The 17,399-nt window shown below is 38.0% G+C and overlaps 1 protein-coding gene across 1 annotated transcript in view; it reads right to left on the bottom strand.

Moving 5' to 3' along the window:
* Positions 1 to 17,399, bottom strand: part of LOC139716607 (uncharacterized) — a 35,139-nt gene that overhangs the window by 15,438 nt on the left and 2,302 nt on the right. Inside the window, exons 2-11 of the mRNA XM_071628134.1 lie at positions 17,176 to 17,388; positions 16,383 to 16,512; positions 14,473 to 14,564; positions 13,434 to 13,548; positions 11,222 to 11,451; positions 10,693 to 10,767; positions 9,879 to 10,018; positions 9,113 to 9,274; positions 7,083 to 8,213; positions 6,000 to 6,144 (exon numbers count right to left, since the gene is read on the bottom strand). Of these exons, the coding sequence (XP_071484235.1) occupies positions 6,000 to 6,144; positions 7,083 to 8,213; positions 9,113 to 9,274; positions 9,879 to 10,018; positions 10,693 to 10,767; positions 11,222 to 11,451; positions 13,434 to 13,548; positions 14,473 to 14,564; positions 16,383 to 16,512; positions 17,176 to 17,352 (2,397 nt within the window). The 5' untranslated portion in view covers positions 17,353 to 17,388. The remainder of the gene's footprint in view (positions 1 to 5,999; positions 6,145 to 7,082; positions 8,214 to 9,112; positions 9,275 to 9,878; positions 10,019 to 10,692; positions 10,768 to 11,221; positions 11,452 to 13,433; positions 13,549 to 14,472; positions 14,565 to 16,382; positions 16,513 to 17,175; positions 17,389 to 17,399) is intronic.

The following is a 17,399-nucleotide window of genomic DNA, read 5'->3' as shown; positions in this document are numbered from 1 at the left end:
GCGAAAATCTGTCCGCCGATATCGCCAGTTTCCTCAGCAAACTCTGTCTAGTCCCATTCACCCAATAATCATGCTGCAATTGAGTGTCACAAGCTAACTTGCCACTACGCTACAGCTTCCCAATGTGTCATTCCACTCATTCCTGAACAGACTACCCAGCTGTGCGATTCTCACTGCCTTTGTTCTCTGGAATAGCTCAACCTGTGAACAGCATGTCAACAACTAGATCAACAAAGAATCTCATCAAAGATGCGCTCAGGGATGAAGAGTTGCTGACAGCGATCAAAGAGGCAGTAGCACAGGTGATGGAATCCAAATTCCAGCACCTCATTGAAAGCGTGGGAAAACAAGAGGGAATGATCTTTGATCTTGAGCAAATGGTCAAAGCTGTTCAAGAGGAAGCTGCCAAGCTGAAATCTGACGCAGAGAAAGACCGAAATCTGATCAGGAGTCTCCAATCCCAGCTCAACCAACAGGAGCTATACTCCTGCAGGAATTGCATGAGGTTTTTTGGAGTCAAGGAAACCAGCGAGGAAAACACAGATGCAGTCGTATGTCGCATCGCCAAACAACAGCTCGGCATGGATCTGAAATCTAAGGACATTGATCGCAGTCATTGTATCTATCGTGATCACGATGCCCAACCAACGCAGAGAAAAGCAAGACCAAGAGCTATCATAGTGAAACTGACGTCCTACAAGCATCGTCAGCAGCTGTTGAGAAATCGGAGGAAGCCCAAGGGCTTTGGTATGAGCATTTGTGAAGACCTCACAGACCTCAACCGGAAGCTCCTTCAAGATGCCTTTCTTGCCAGCCAAAAAAAGAGACAGTAACATTCTCACTGCGTGGTCTGTAGGTGGAAGAATCCCGGTCTCTGTCAAAACAACTAGAGGAAGGACGATGCGAAAGCAAATCCACAACAAGAATGATCTGGATAGATTGTAACTATGTCAAGTTGGAAGTATACTGTACACAGGTAAATTCTTTTAATGTATACATACAGTCCATCACCACACTAGATTTTTTTAGTAAACCATTGCAATACGATATGTTTTCAATTCTCCAGGCATCACCCATGGCATAAATTTTGTGCTTTTTTACATTTTTAGTTCTTTTATATTTATAATATGCTTTGTTATTCTTGTAATGTCTCTTAACTCTGTACATGTATGTGTTACTTGTGATCGGCAAATTGATTTTCACCTAACGACAGTAATGGGCAGTGCTCAACTTGTTACGGTAACTTAAGCCAGCATACTTGAAATGGATACTTAGAACACAATTCTAATTACTATCTTCCTGTGCAATTTGATAATTCTTTGAAAATTTTAAATATGGACAACCACTTATCGATCTGTCATTTTAACTGCAGAAGTATAAAGAAGAATTTTGATAATATGGACACATTTGTACAAAATTTTAGGCACCAATTTTCACTCATTGCTGTAACAGAAACCTGGCTGAAGACACAAGAAAGTTCATTGTGCGTTTTACCCAGTTACATATTTGTAGATCTATACCCTAGTAATAGACGCCATGATAAACGTGGTGGAGGAGTTGATTTTTATATACGTCAAGATTTGAAATTTAAGAGAAGGTCAGATTTGGAATTATTTGATAACATTGAAACTGTATGTATTGAGATATATTGTGAAAACATTATAGTTACAGTTGTATATATAAGCCACCTGCTGCATTTATTTCCCAGTTTCTGCATACCATAGAATTGCCTTTTCACAAGATTATGTAGTCCATGGGCCAAGACCCGAAAAATGGGTTGTTGGTACCATCTGAGGTGGCACAACCTTTTTGGTGTCATTTTGTTTGTCGGGCATAGATATGCTTATCAAGCTATGATAGCATTTCCAAATGAGTAGCTTAGTCATAATAAATGAATTTTTAACCAATTTGGTCTCGTATTTATATCCCTATACTTCTGAATCGAAACTAAACGGCTATACAAAGAAGAGCACTGCCTTCTGTATGTCCACAGGTGTTCTGTTGTAAACGCGGTGCGCTTAGTCTTTATTCAAGGCAGCGAAGGGAATATCCAAAGCGTTATGATGTCCACAGCTGTCACGCGGTGCGCTTAGTTCTTTATCTAGACCAATGTACCGTTATCATATCTAAAGTTCCTCATAAAAGGGATTATCTATACTGTTTTTATACCACCCTATCAACAAATACATCAGTTTTAAGCAAAAATCACTCTGTTCATTTACAATGTTATTTATTATAATGTATTGTAGTGTACCAGTACATTGTTTTTGCATTATCTTTCATTGTTGGAGGGAAATAAAGCGACATTGGCGTGGTATCAGCGTTTTCACCGTTGCGTTTTCGCCGGAAAATGGTAAATAATTGAAAGATACGGTAAAATTCACGAGGAATTGCTTTTGTTGTTGTTGTTGTTTTTAGATAAAAGGATATACACTGTATCATACGCTTTGGACATTCCCTTCGCCGTCTAGAATAAAGACTAAGCGCTGTGGACATCATAACCTTTGGATATTCCCTTCGCTGCCTTGAATAAAGACTAAGCGCACCGCGTTTACAACAGAACACCTGTGAACATACCATAGAGCTGCATTTTACAGCTCTATGGAACATACAGAAGACAGTGCTCTTCTTTGTATGGCGGTTAGTTTTCGATTCAGAAGTATAGGGATATAACAACGAAACCAAATTGGTTAAAAATTCATTTACTATGACTAAGCTACTCATTTGGAAATGCTATCATAGCTTGATAAGCATATCTATGCCCGAAAAACAAAATGACACCAAAAAGGTTTTGCCACCTCAGATGGTACCAATATCTGGCCTGGCCCATGGACTATATGAGGGAAAAGAAAAGTTGTTATGTGGTCAGAGATTTTAATGTGTAAATCTATTGTCATCTGTGTCAACTGTCGGTGCTTTCATCGACATGTTTTCATCATATTCATTTTCTCCAGTAATTTCAAAACCCACTTGATTAAACAACACAGTCGTCTACACTTTTAGACTATATTTTTTTTTTAATAATCTCAAGAGAATTGTCATATCTGAGATATTTACATGAGTTGTTAGTGATCATTTACCAATATTTACTATTATAAGACACAACTATAACAGCAACATTGAAGGCAACATATCAAGAAGGGTTTCTGATGATTCCTCTATACAGTGTTTCTGTATTATACTTTATACATGTAACTGGGAGTACGTTGTCGATATGCATAATGTAGATGATCAATTTGAAGCCTTTCTTACCAAATGTTTATATCCTGTTCTATAGGTGTTTTCCACTACAAACGTGCATGCACAGAGTAAAAAGGAATGACAAACCATGGTTTCACAGCACGCTTAGAAAAATGTGTAAAAAGAAGTACTTATTTTATCATAAGTATCTCAGGAGTCGTACTGCCACTAATGAACAGAAATCTACACAGTATGTGATTTTAGTTAATAAGGATTTATGTGAAAGGAAGAGTGAATATTATTACAGGAAATCTAATTGTGTGCGTGGGAATTTATAGAAAACATGGTCTCTTAGTAATGATGTAATGAATAAACAAAGGCAGAATAATCACATTGAATCATTGCAAGTCAATGATCATTTTATCGACTCTGCAGAGTGTGTAGCAACACATTTAATAAGTATTTTTGTGCAATAGGTAGAAATATTGTATCAGAAGTGGCTAATTCATCTGCTTCTATTTATATCTATATTTTTTCAAGGCTATTACTATATTGGAAATGTTAACTAAATATTGTAAATGATTTGAAAGCAAATAAGAGTCCTGGTGATGACGATATTTATGTCAATGTATTCAAGAAATCAATATGTTTTATTATTGAACCCCTGTGTTCAATATCAAATTCATCTCTGGAAAGTGGGATATTCCCACGACAACTTAAAGTAGCAAAAGTAATTCCGGTTTTTAAGAAGGGGGACAGAAGGGGGACAAACACAAGCTACAAAATTCTAGGCAAATATCATTGTTGTCAGTTTTTACTAAGTTGTTTGAAAAATTAATTTATGCTCGATTGATATCATTTACTGACAGCAATAATATTTTGTATCATCAGCAGTTTGAGTTAAGACATGGTTATTCTACATATATGGCGCAACTTCTATTGATGGAAAGAATATCGAATGCATTTGAAAATCATGAATTCTTGGTCGGAATATTTTTAGATTTAACAAAAGCATTTGATTGTATAGATCATAGCATACTTATTTCGAAAGTGGAATATTATGGAATAAGAGGAAATGTTCTGAACTGGTTTAAAAGTTATTTATCAAAATTGAACACAATATACAGTTGTAAATAATACAAAATCAGAATTGTGTCATGTGAATACAGGCAATCCACAAGGTTCTGTACTGGGTCCTCCTCTCTTTTTGCTATTTGTTAATGATTTGCAGTTTGTAAGCCCTAATTTGTATTCTATATTATTTGCAGATTATACAAACCTATTTTTCTCAGGCCGGGATGTGCATGAAGTTAACAATATGATTAATTCAGAAATGCAGAAAGTGTATTCTTGGTTTATTGCAAATCGTTTGGTCTTAAATATTGATAAAATATGTTATATGGTATTTAAGAAAAAGAATAAGGTAATAGACGAAGATGTTTTACAAATAAATGTCAATATCAAGCAGGTTAATAGAGTAAAATCTCTTGGTGTTACAATTGATGATGGTTTAACATGGCAAGGTCATTATGATGATATTTGTATCAAAATAAGTAGAATCGTTGGTGTCATGAATTATCTGAAACTTATGCTTCCTTTAAAAAATCTTTTGACCATGTACCATACAATTATTTCCCCACATTTAACGTATTGTGCAATAACATGGGGTCGTAGTTCGTTATATTTATTTAATCGTGTTTTGATGTTACAAAAGCGTGTACTAAGAATACTTTGTAATGCAAATCTGTTTGCACACACTGCAGTACTATTAAGATATTGAAAATTTTGAAAATTGATCAAATTGTGCTATTACACGTGGCTACATTTATGTTTTCATACTTTAAAGGTGTCTTACCTTAAAAGTATGAAACACAACACTAGACGTGCTAACGAGATATGTTTACTTTTATACAGATACAAGTTCTTAAAGACTACAATTACATACACTGGAGCAAAATGCTGGAATGAGTTACTAATTTTTATTAAGAGAGTCCAACACTGTCATCTTATAAATGTAAATGCAAAATGTTTTTAATCCAAAGTGCAATTGAGTAATTATTGTAATAATTTTGCCACTTTTCCCCTTTTTAATTGTTGTGATGTTTCTTTGCTGTTTTTGTTCGTTAATGTGTATCTGATGGAAATTGCATCCTATTTATTGTTTGTAAGGGAATCAGCCTCGATAGGCTTTATACGGCCTTTACTGATCCCTCATGTGCTATGTTTGTATATATTTTTCTCTTCTGTTTTATTGTGAACGTGATGAACATGATTTTTTTTCTTTTTAGCATGCAAATAAATTTGCATTTGAATTTGAATTTGAATTTGGGTTATGTTTGTGGTTAAGTTCTATATTCGGCTTAGAGTGCAGATATTTCAAGGGAGCAATTGCTGCACTGAGTAAATGTTAAAGAACCCTTCCATTGCTAATCAACAGTTGTTTCAAGGACTACATGCACATGGTGTTACTGCAAACCCCTCTTCCTCATACTCAGGGTTTATATGAATTATTAACAGCTAAGAAGAGAGCCAAGTTTTTTCCTCACATAGCAACAAATTGTGCCAACAAATCAGGCTTCATACAAAATGTATTAGATTAGAATATTATTATATTAGAATATAAGTGATATATGAAGGGAGAAACTCATTAATCAGTCCTAACAGACAAATATCCATAAAATGAAATCACAAATACTAGACATATATTAAGTGTTTGACTTCACTGTGATTGAGGAAACATACTGTTATCACAAAATACAAAGAAAATCTGAATAAGCAGTAGAGTGAGCTACAGGTAAATTGTATGAAACATGACCAACCTCTGACAAGGGGGTGTTTGGAAGCGAAGACGAAGCAAGCTGTGCGTCCGTCAGAGCAGGCAACTTCTTGGCTGATGGGGGCCTTCGGAGTGTCCTCCGTGGCTTGGTTGAAGTGCTGTCCAGCTTGGCCTTACTGACCAGCTTACTGGAGTCAGAATGATGCCAGAAGCAAGGGTCAAGTGGTATAGGTTTAATACTCAAACTCTGAGGATGAGTATCTTTTTTGCAAATGTCGCAAAATTTTGCATGATTTAAGAATGTCTCCCAAACATTGTGTATGAAATCTTACAAAGGTACAGTAACACACCTAAGATGTTTTCTTAAAGAAATTTAAAAAAAAAAGCTTAACCCATTTCATTTGATAACACGCCTCCATTTTTACTGAAAATAACAATCAGAATTTTTACAGGATCTGAATAAATTTACTGGAAATCTCTAGTATTGTCTCCTTCTCCATCATAAAGTAGTTTCTAGATGTATTATTTTGTTGAAATGTCTGACTTACCTACCTCTACAATATACCAACTAAAACAGAATCTGATTTTCAGAGTTACAAAAGGGACACACAAACTTTAAAAGCATAATTCTTGGAGCATCTAGATCTCATCCACATTCACTAATAAATCCAACACGACAGCAGCCATAAAGTACAGTAATACTCAAGTAATAGCAAACAACAAAAAATGTGTAAAATTACTACAACCATGCTGATATCTATATCCATACAGAATATTCTTCAATTGTTATCAAAACCTATGTTTCCATCTACTGATGACATGAAAATGTGACACAGTGAAGTAATATTGTATCTTGGACTGGTACAAAAAGTATTGTAACTGTTCATTCAAACATGAATGGTAAAGGATTTTAGTCTTAAAAAACATCTTTCTCTCTCAAATTTTTTTTAGCTAAACATAACTGGTCCTTTACCCTTCCCTCCCTCCCTTTCTCTGATGACATTCATCAACTATTTTAGGGCGGAAACGATGTTATCATGATATTAAAAAAAAAGTGATTTAACAGAGAAAGTCTTTTGATTTGCAGTTTGACAAACGATGACAAGTATTCACACGTGCAACTCACGTCAGGGGAATGCATTCCTGAATCCAGGCCAACCTCCGCTGTTCCAGACTGTCCTCCAGAGGGCAGTGTTCGAGCTGAACTTGTGATTCATCGGACTGAAATGATTCTGACAAGACTTCTCCACCGTGGCCGGCAGCACGAGGCCTAGGACCATCTGACTGCCCGCCACACTGGTCATCCAGCTCTCCCGTGGGAGTTCCTTCCAGATGACCGCTTGGAATCTCTGAGGTCAGGGACATATGGACAGAGTGACCTCCCTGTGGGGTCTTGCCTCCCTTTTCGTCTCTCTCTAGCCGGCTACTGGTGGACATCATGGACTGATCAGATGGATGTGGTGAGTCATGACCTTTGACCTCCAGATCCGGGTGTGCCAAATTCCCTGTGCTAGCTGTCACACCTGGTCCGCAGCTTGTCCGAGCCCCTTCTTCCTCCGAACCTCCCGATCGACGCGATAGCTTCTTCCCATCCACGGCAAGCTCGACGGACTTGGCTTTCCCGTTGTCTGCTATCCGCGAGACACTACTGACGGCACCGCCTCCCATTTGTTCCTCCGCAGCAGCGGAGCTTTGGTCACTGTGGGAAGATGCCAGCTGGTGAATCCCTCCTTCATTCTCCACGTGGACTTCACCACCAAGCTCTTGTTTTCCCAAAGTACCGGTCTCAGCACCGTGATATAATGGCACAGCCCTCCCTGTCTCTGCTTCAGCAGTCCCTTGTGGAACAGGAGTATGAATGAGTGCACTTTCCTTTTCAGTGATGAACACAGAGTCTCCTTTGTGTTTAATATCGTCTCCCACTTCATCCTTTGATGGCAATGCCATCTCTCCCGTGGTGCTGACGTCCATTTTAATTTCCCGGCTGTCATTCACTCCTTCACTGGATTTTCCTTCTCCCTCTCCTTCTTTGGCCTTTGATCCAACCTTCTGTCGATCGGGGATAATCTTCTTCAGGATTTCCTCACTCTGCCTTTCCAGTTCTTCTCTCTGTCTGGCCTCTTGTTCTTCTTTCTCCCTGCGCTCTCTTTCTGATCTCTCCTTTTCTTTCTTCTCCTTTTCGACCTTCACTCTCTCGAGTCGCTCCACCTCCAGTCTTTCTTCTTCTTTCCTTTTTTCCTCTTCCTCTCTTCTTCTCCTGGTACAAAAATGACAAACGATCCAAAGTCAAGATGGCTTTCAATGTGACAATCCATTTTGCTACAAGTGTGTTTGGCCACATGTTCTGAAAAGACATCTTAAATGAAAAAGAAGGTCTGACAGTACACAAAATGGATTTCAATGTTAGTCTAGAAATCCCATTGAGTTGTAGCGAATGCATGCTACTGCTTAAATAACCATTTAGTACAACAGCAACAACAGAAATTGATATGGTGGTGCATGTAAATCCAATGGCTGGCAGATGTATTCTGTTGACTTAATATTCAACTGCTATCACTATGAATATCAAAAGTTGTAATAATTGTGATATTATCATAATTATCATTATCATCTTCATAATCATCCCCATAATCATTACCATCAATATCACAATTTATATCATTATGATGATTATTATCATAATTATCATGATCTGACTCATGCGGGGAAGGGTGCATAATATTTATTTACTATCATGACATGTCAGAAGTCACTTCAAAACACATGTAGTGAGAGGCCTGTAAACATTACAAGTACTTCTACTAGCTTGTTACTGTAAAGGTGGATATCTTTGTGCGACTAATTTTTCGCGCTTGGCCGGGTACGAAGAGTTTCGCGTGTTTTTAATTCCGTGGAATCAAGACATCAACTACTGGAACATATGGCATGCAAAAATATTCGTGTGCTTTTATTTTTCGCGCTAGCTTCTGGTTGCGCGAAATGCGCGAAAATTTCAACACCGCGAAAATTTCCACTTTTACAGTACAGTATGCTGACATTTTAACCCGTTGAGTCCCGAGTATACTCGGGCAAATGTCTATGGGAAATGTGTGTTGTAGCAAAATCGGTCCGTCCTCAACAGTTAAAAACTTGATTTGACATGACCTTTGACCTCACCTCTCCTCCTCCTCCTTCTTCATCTTCTCCAGCTTCTCTTTCCTCTTCTTCTGCTCCGCCTTCTTCCGCTGCGACACGATCTCCATCTGACGCTCGTGCTCTCGGCTCTCCTTCAGTCCTTCCCGAATCATCCGCATCTTTTTGAGATACGGTTTTCGCGCCCTGTACAAATGGGTAGAAAGTAAGAGCTGCATGCACTGGCTGTTTGCAACATATGTAATTAGATTGTCTTTTGCGGGGGGAGAAGGGTTGTAAGGAAGCACCTCTAAACATTATGAATACGCAAATACTGAAAATTATGCACATTGACAATTTCTACAAATTCTGCCCCCTGCTGAGCTAGCACGAACGTAACAACATGCAAATATTTTGGGTGATATGAACATACAAGCATCTAGAAACAGGAATGCTCTAAATTAAAAATTTATATAAAACAAGTGAAGTTCACTGAAATAGACAAAATGCATAGCACAAAAGTTTACATCTTTACAGTACCTGGTATGTATGTCATCAGCATGAAAATGCAAAGAAAGGCACAGCCATTTTCATGACAAAGATATAATAGCATGTCAAGCAAAACACAAAAGGAGTATATTGAAATGGTGAAAAGAAAAGCTTCTACACTGAAGATGTTACCTCAGGTGATAGTATCATCAACAATGTACCCTATGATCATTTCAACTATCCTCTGTCATGGACATAAATGCTATGTTGACTAGGAGTTGAACTAGTGACCATCCCAATAGTGAAACATTTGGCCACTAACCGAAAGGATCTGAAGGCGGCCTGGATGCAGGTTGCGGCGGTGTGTTGCCGTGACGACTGCCTCTCCATCTCCTCCTGGTGTTCTCTCTCGAACGCTTCCCTCTCAAGGGCCGTCCGCCTCGACAACTCCTCAATCTGATTCTGTAACAGGAGAACCAAGTATGATAAACAAACATGAAAGAGATGAAAAAAGTGTGAGAAAAAAAGATGGTAGTTCCTGTTACCATCTGTGAAACAAGATGGATACTTTTTAAAAAAAATATAAAATCTAGTTATTGTACTATTTACAGGGATCATATTCATTTACAAAAGTATCATATATGAATATAATTATGCAAAAATATAATATATGAATATAATTATACAAAAAGGAGTATATGAATATATTTATTCAAAAATATTATATATACAATTACATATACATAATTGTACAAAAGTAAAAGCTTTAGATAGACGCATAAAAGGCATTTAATATTACGTACGACATAGAGGCGATATGGTTTTTAATGAATATCACTAGGGCACAGAGAACTGACTTGACCATCTCATTAGATCTGACTGATTGATTTAAACTGAAGTGCAATGTCCTGTGGGGTGAGGTGTAGGTTGGAGGTGGTCAAGGGTTGGGTAAATGCACCCTTGTATTTACACTTGTGCTATTAAAAGACATTGACTGTCACATGATGTCAAGTCAGCCAATCACAGGACTTGTCAAAAATCTATCATGCACTATACTTGTATATCACATGTTTCTGATTTAAATGCTCTATTGATATATAATGTATGTGGTTTATAACTCTCGTTTTGCATCCTACCTGATATTCTAGGAGCTCTGCTTCACTGCGCTGCATGTCACTGGCTAGCTCTTCTTCAAATTGAGCCTGTTGGACCTATAAAGCATCAGAATCACAAAACACCAATTAGATATGTCACATGGACATTCTAATTTAAGTACTTATATGAAAGTAAAAACGAAAGATATAGGAATGCACCTTTGGCTTTCGTAGACTGAGCATAACTTGCATGTTTCCCTGCAATATTTATTGTTGACCACATTAGTAACATGGAAACAAGCAAGTTATGCTCAGTCTTGGAGAATAGGCATTCCATAGTCTTTTGTTCATAATATTAAACCCGTTTAGGACAGGCTGACTTTGCTATAACACACATTTCTGTTCTAATAGACACCCGAGTATACTTGGGACTCATCCTCAAAGGCTTAACAGAGAATGCAATATTTTTGCATAAATCTAACAGAAAGAGTCTCTTTCACATCTTCAATGCTAGTAGCTTTGAAATACAATGCATGCACCTGTCAAAGAAAGAAAAAGAAATGATACCTACCAGTCTTTCCTGAGCCATCTCCTTCCCCTCTCGCTCGTTCTCCCGCTGCTTCTCCAGGCGGTGCCGCTCGGCGTTCTGGTCCAGGACCGACATGACCTGGCCCGCCTCCTCCCGCTCCCTCTGCTCGATGGCCTGACGCTCCTGCATCACCCCTTCCAGCTCCCTCACCTTTTCTTGGAGTTGCCGCTCGAAGGCGTTGATGTCGGTATACACGGCCACTGTCCCATTCTCTGCAAACGCAACCATTCACAGAATTCAAACCTCTACAAATGCTCAGATTCTTGGTCCAGTATCAAACACTCACCTTGTCCTGTTTGTTTCATTCAATCCATCATGTAAAAGACAACTTGAATCCAAAGTGGGGTTACCCTTTAAAAGCCTATATGTTTGACAACTGAAACCATGACATTTTAACCCTTTGAAGACTCATCCCAAGTATACTCCGGCAGATGTCTATAGATGGGAAATGCGTGTCAGAGCCAAATCAGGTCATCCTCAATGGGTTAAACAAAGGGCATGAATACCTACCATGTTTCTGATCACCTATGGCACTGACAGAATAAAAACTTTATGTTCTGAGCACAAGGTTGCTGACTGTCCATCAACACTTCCTACATGATCTCATTCTCAATCTAGAAGCTCATGGAAAGCATTTTTGTTTCCCACATCACATTGACCTTGGCTATCACAGATGTTGCATGCTGCAGGGCATTACACAATTGAACCAAAAAAAGTATATGCTTATACTTGTCATGACTGTCCTAATGATCATTTGTGCAAGTGACCTATGAGTTCAACAGGCAATTGACCGTTCATTTCACTTTCGACACAGGGACTTCTATTTTTCCACTGAGAAACCATAAATGGGGGGGGGGGGGGAGGTTGCAGTACCCTGCATTTTCACAAGAATTAAAAAAAAACCCACACACACAGGAAAAGAAAGAAGTTCTTTAGTTTAGGCTAAACAATTTTGAAATTGTGTTGAAACAAAGAAAAGTATTCACTGCCACTGGCCAATGTGGCACATGTAAAAACAATCAAGAGAGTTGTCACCCTCAATCAAAGCATGTCACTAATATTACATCCTGTCTCGAAGGTAAATATACTTTTGAGTGTGCCTGGAAAATTAATTGGTGCACGGATTACAGTTGCTTTTCTCATTACACACACACACACACCAGATCAGTCAGTCCTTTTACTTTTGGGATATTCCTGGACTTCATACGACTCATAGTGTCATTCATTCAAAGTTGACAGTTATCAAAATCACGATCGTAATTGCTGCTGCTTTTTGTTGCCGGACTTTCGTTTCCTTTCAAATACAATGCGCATAAACTTGATAAAGGTTTTTAAAAGCACTATTACAAACAATGTGCAAAAGACCTCTTGGAGTCTACTCTCATATAGTAAACCATTGTATTAGATGACATTATCACAGCTATTCATGTTAAAAAAAAAGATTACATCACAATTGTGCATCAATTGTTGAACTCTAACCGATAACATGCCACAATCACATTTACTTATGTCCCAACAACGAATCTCATTTATATTTACACACAACTATTCTATGCAAGGTTTTGTTTTTGTTTGGATGTTGTTGCTGTATTTGTTTGTTTCTTTTTAGAGTTAGTATATCGTCATTGCCTATTCCAATGGACTGAGACACACTGCTACACTCAAGTGGGCTTCCTAACTCTACAACAAGCTCATACTTGGATGGATTACTAAATGCTGATCAATCAAAAAAATTATGTGGCTAGTAAAACTAAATGTCTGAGCACATAAGTGGTTAAGGCTAATAACAGCACATCACCTAATGTCAAAAAATATGGGACTAGAGTGCATACAAATACAACACTGGATATGAACATCCCACGCATGGCCCACAGAATTCTTTAAATAATCTTTCAAGACTTTCCATTGATCTAACAGCATTCAAAAGGGCAGGTGACCCATTCAAGAAAATCAAGTAACTATAAGGGGGAGTGCTGATTGCCACAGACCCTGAAGAAGATTTACATGAAATCACCAACAGACTCTGCACATGACTCATAAGACTCCCATTGACAATGGGGGGCTTAACCTGTTGAGGACGGGCTGATTTTGCTACAGCATGCATTTCCCACAGAAACTTGCCCGAGTATTCTTAGGACTCATCCTCAACGGGTTAACAAAGGAGAGATATAAACAAGGTTTTTGGCTTTAATACCTTCACTTAAGGCTGGGACAACATCGAGGCCGTTTGATTCAAGTCCACCAGAGGAGTCATCACCATGGCAATCTTCTGTATCCTTCTCGTCCGCTTCCTCCAACTCTTGGATCACCTTGGAGAGAGAAAAATTATACTACTTATGACAAAATTTTAGAAAAAAAGTATAAGTGTGAGAAAAATAGTAATGATCATGCTCTTACAACAACTACCACTACTACAAATCAAAATAATATGACAATAACGATAATATGAATAACAGCCATTTCAATATTACTATTTAATAGCAATGATGGTAAAATATAATTCTTAATTTTATCATCATTGATCATTATTATCATCATAATTAATATGATTTTGTCATTATACCACGGTATACATAATACAATTGTAATATCATTACTTTACATTGAAATAAAGACAACAAAATAATGTTAATGGATGATAACAATAAATAACATTTGACATTTAATTAGAGTATATTATACATCATTCTTTTCTACTTGCCATGATAATGCCTTTTGCAATCCAAATGACTTGTAGTGAATAGAGTGACCAAGTCAAACAAATGGTAATGACATTTGATACACCTGTTCATTTCTGAAGTATAGAGCCAAAGGTAGACTGATAAAAGCTAATAATCGCTTCCAAAGTTAATAGCACAGTAGATAAGTTCCACATGACCTTTCCAAACAACATAAATTTCAGACTAGGCTTTAGGTAGAGAACAGGAAAGGTAAAATTATAAATGTTTTGTTATCTTCTCATATGCATATTTTCCTGTTTTTTTAATGGTAACCCCACACTTTAGTTTGTCATTGTCTGTGCATTGTCCAAGAAAACAATCATTATGGGCGGAAAAAAAGAGAATTCTCCTCATGGAATGAATATTATTTAGAGGTGTTTGTTTAGGATAACAGTTGCAGGAGATCTTGAACGTGTAGTGAAGGTGTCCCATGAGAACATGGGGGGGGGGGGGGGGGGGGGGAGGTAGGAAAATATGATGGAGAAGGGAAGGGGGTGAAATGTTTGTGAATACCCGGTCTCTGAGTTCCTCAGGGTCTTCTCCGAGCTGGAAGGCGATCTCATTCAGCTGCTTGGATTTGTAGGCAAACTCCTCCACATCCTCCGCTTGACGGAGAAAAGTTCAAGTGAAAATGTAAATGAATGGAAATTACTTTTTCTCTCTCAGACGAACTTTACATACATGAAGATCTGTCGTGTGGCCTAAAGAGAATACTTAACTTTGACTAAAGTATGATGCTGGGTTTACATGTCAGTGTGAACATGTGCTTAGCTGTAGCTGCAAAACAAGTTCATAATCATGTAATTTGATAAACACAATGTGTTCAAACATACACCATAGCTATACTTTTATAGGGATGTATTTGCTCGGCAAAGACAGCACATCACAGTCCGAATTGACTATGATAAGTAAAATACCACAGAGAGAGATGTCTTCAGGCAGTTGCTCTAACTCTTGGTAGAAGTTTCATGTAATATAAAAGACAATGCATAGTCACATAAGTATTTCAACCCATGGATGACTAGACCAAAGTAATGTAAAACGGGGAATGTTCGCGCGCATTTTAATTTCGTGAATTTCGCGAGCCAAAATTAGCGAAATTCAAATGCAAAATGCATGCGAAAGTTCTTGTCTACACTATATTTGCATTGAATGTTAGAGGCAACTCGTAAAAATTTCATGCTGCAAAAAAGCCCGTCGGCTCCAATTCGCAAAAATTTCATGCCGCAAAAATATCATGTTTTACTTATTCAAACAGGTGTGTAGAGAAAATGTGTTTTACAGCAAAATTAGCTCGTCCTCAACAGGTTACTATAAAAAAACTGAGAGAGGAGGAAAAGAGGAGAAGCAGCGAGAGATAGACAGACAGAAAAAAAGATACTGTAACGCCGTTATTTTCGCGTACAGATATTTTCGTGAATGAGGAGGTCACAGACTTTGTCGCGAGATGTTGTTTTTGCGAATTGACACCTACACCAATTTAAATGTACTATTACTCTAGCGTCTGGCGACATTGTCGCGTGTTGTTAAATTCGCGATCCAACTGTGATTCGCGAAATTCGCGAAAATAAAACCCTCGCAAAAATAAGAGCTTATACAGTAGACAGAGAGAGAAAGTAGAGCTAGGAAAGAGAGAAAAAAAAGAGAAAAATTCACTTCAGCAAGACTTTTTTCTGGTGTAGGGCAATTACCCCTGGGGCAATTACCCGGACTCTTCCCCTGGCCCTAATCCTAATCCTAATCCTGAATCTAATCCTAACCCTAACCCAAACTCCTAACCCTAATCTTTACTCTAACCATACCACTAACCAGTATTTAGCCGGGGGGGGGGGGGGGGGGGGGGAGGTAATTGCCCTCTGGGGGTAATTGCCCAGATTTGCTTTTTTCTTGTGCATTCACCAGATTAAAAACATTAAAAAACACCAAACACACAGAATTAAAAAAAAAACACACAGAGGGATCATTTGAGCATAGTATCTTGCTTTAGCCTTATTGTTTAGATGATGATGTACCCAATAACCATTAAATGTTAGAACAGAAGCTTTTTATTAAAGGACGTAAGTAGCTTCAGATTATCAGTTCAGCCCTTGCATGATAACATGATTGTCATATACACAATGTAGCTATGACTGCACTGATATGAAAATGATATTTGAGTTTTGGTCTTCAATACACATTGTACGGTGGCATCCATATCAAAGTAAAACAATCAAATGCAATGCAAAAGTGTACACTTGTACTTCAATACAGAGAATTAAACATAGCAAGTCAAGTTTCATTTTTTTTTTTTAGGAACCATGAGGGTGATTTGCTTGGAAATATTGAGATGTACATATTTGTACATGAACATTGCATGTAAAAGGCAGGCAAACTTCCTGTAAATATCTTCCTCCCAAGAACTGTGGACGGGAGAAGGGCTTCACACTTACCAATCTGTGTCGAGTTTAGGAGGTCATTGACCTCTGCGAGTGACTGTTCCACGCCCTGAGACCGACTTTTGACCCTGTCCAGGAACTGGGCTACGGATTCTGGGATCGTACCATTGGGAGTTTCCTGGATATGTGTATTAAACAGTGAGGCACTTTCACCATGTAGTGAAATCTAGAGGGATTTTTTTTCTTTCTTTTTTATTCACAATATGATAAGATATCAGTCACCACACATCAGGTGCATAAATGAAAAGGCTAACATGACAGACTATACTCTACAGGCTTTCGTCTCTCTAGATGTACGTATGTTTGTACATATAATATTACACTGTTCTACGGTTTATTCATTTAACTTTATTTTCATTAATTAATTCATTCATTCATTCATTCATTTTTTATTTATCATTCATTTATTCATTTATTCATTTATTTATTGTATGTACACAATTTGACCAAGATGTTTTCTTTAGAATATATATTTTTCTATGTGAAAAGACACACTAGATATTAGAAACACATCAGTCCAGGTTTTTGGTCAGTGCAACTGACTGAAAAATATTGTTCTGTACAATTCCATACGTTCAATTTATTTGAACCAATCAGTTGCTGACTAATACAAAATAGCGACCATGAGAAGAGTATACCATGCCTCCAAACTGAATCAAAATACAACTCATCCCAATATACAGTATAAGTACAACTAGAGAGGGTTATCTTATCTCTAATGGAAAAAAATGGAGGAGGTAAAGCCAAGAACTTGGCATGCATCGTGCATTTTGACACTTACCACAGCATCTTCCCCTCTGCCTTCCACCTCATCCTCAACTTCCCCTCCAGCAGATAGGGTGCCCTCATCCAGGGGAGACAGAGCATCCAGCTCTCGCTGAATCTGCGCCTCAATCCACGCCTCCTCGTCCTCCTCGTCAACATCGGTTCGACCTTCCTGCCCTCTCATCCTCGACATCACTCCTGCCCAATGGAGGTCATACAGCAGCCATCACTGTGGACAGG

This window comes from Diadema antillarum, unplaced genomic scaffold, assembly GCF_040938485.1.
Source record: "Diadema antillarum isolate AM-2024a unplaced genomic scaffold, OU_Dant_1.0 scf00000067, whole genome shotgun sequence".
Lineage (NCBI taxonomy): Eukaryota > Metazoa > Echinodermata > Echinoidea > Diadematoida > Diadematidae > Diadema > Diadema antillarum.
The sequence above is the reverse complement of the archived record's forward strand: the minus strand, read 5'-3'. Positions and strand labels throughout refer to the sequence as shown.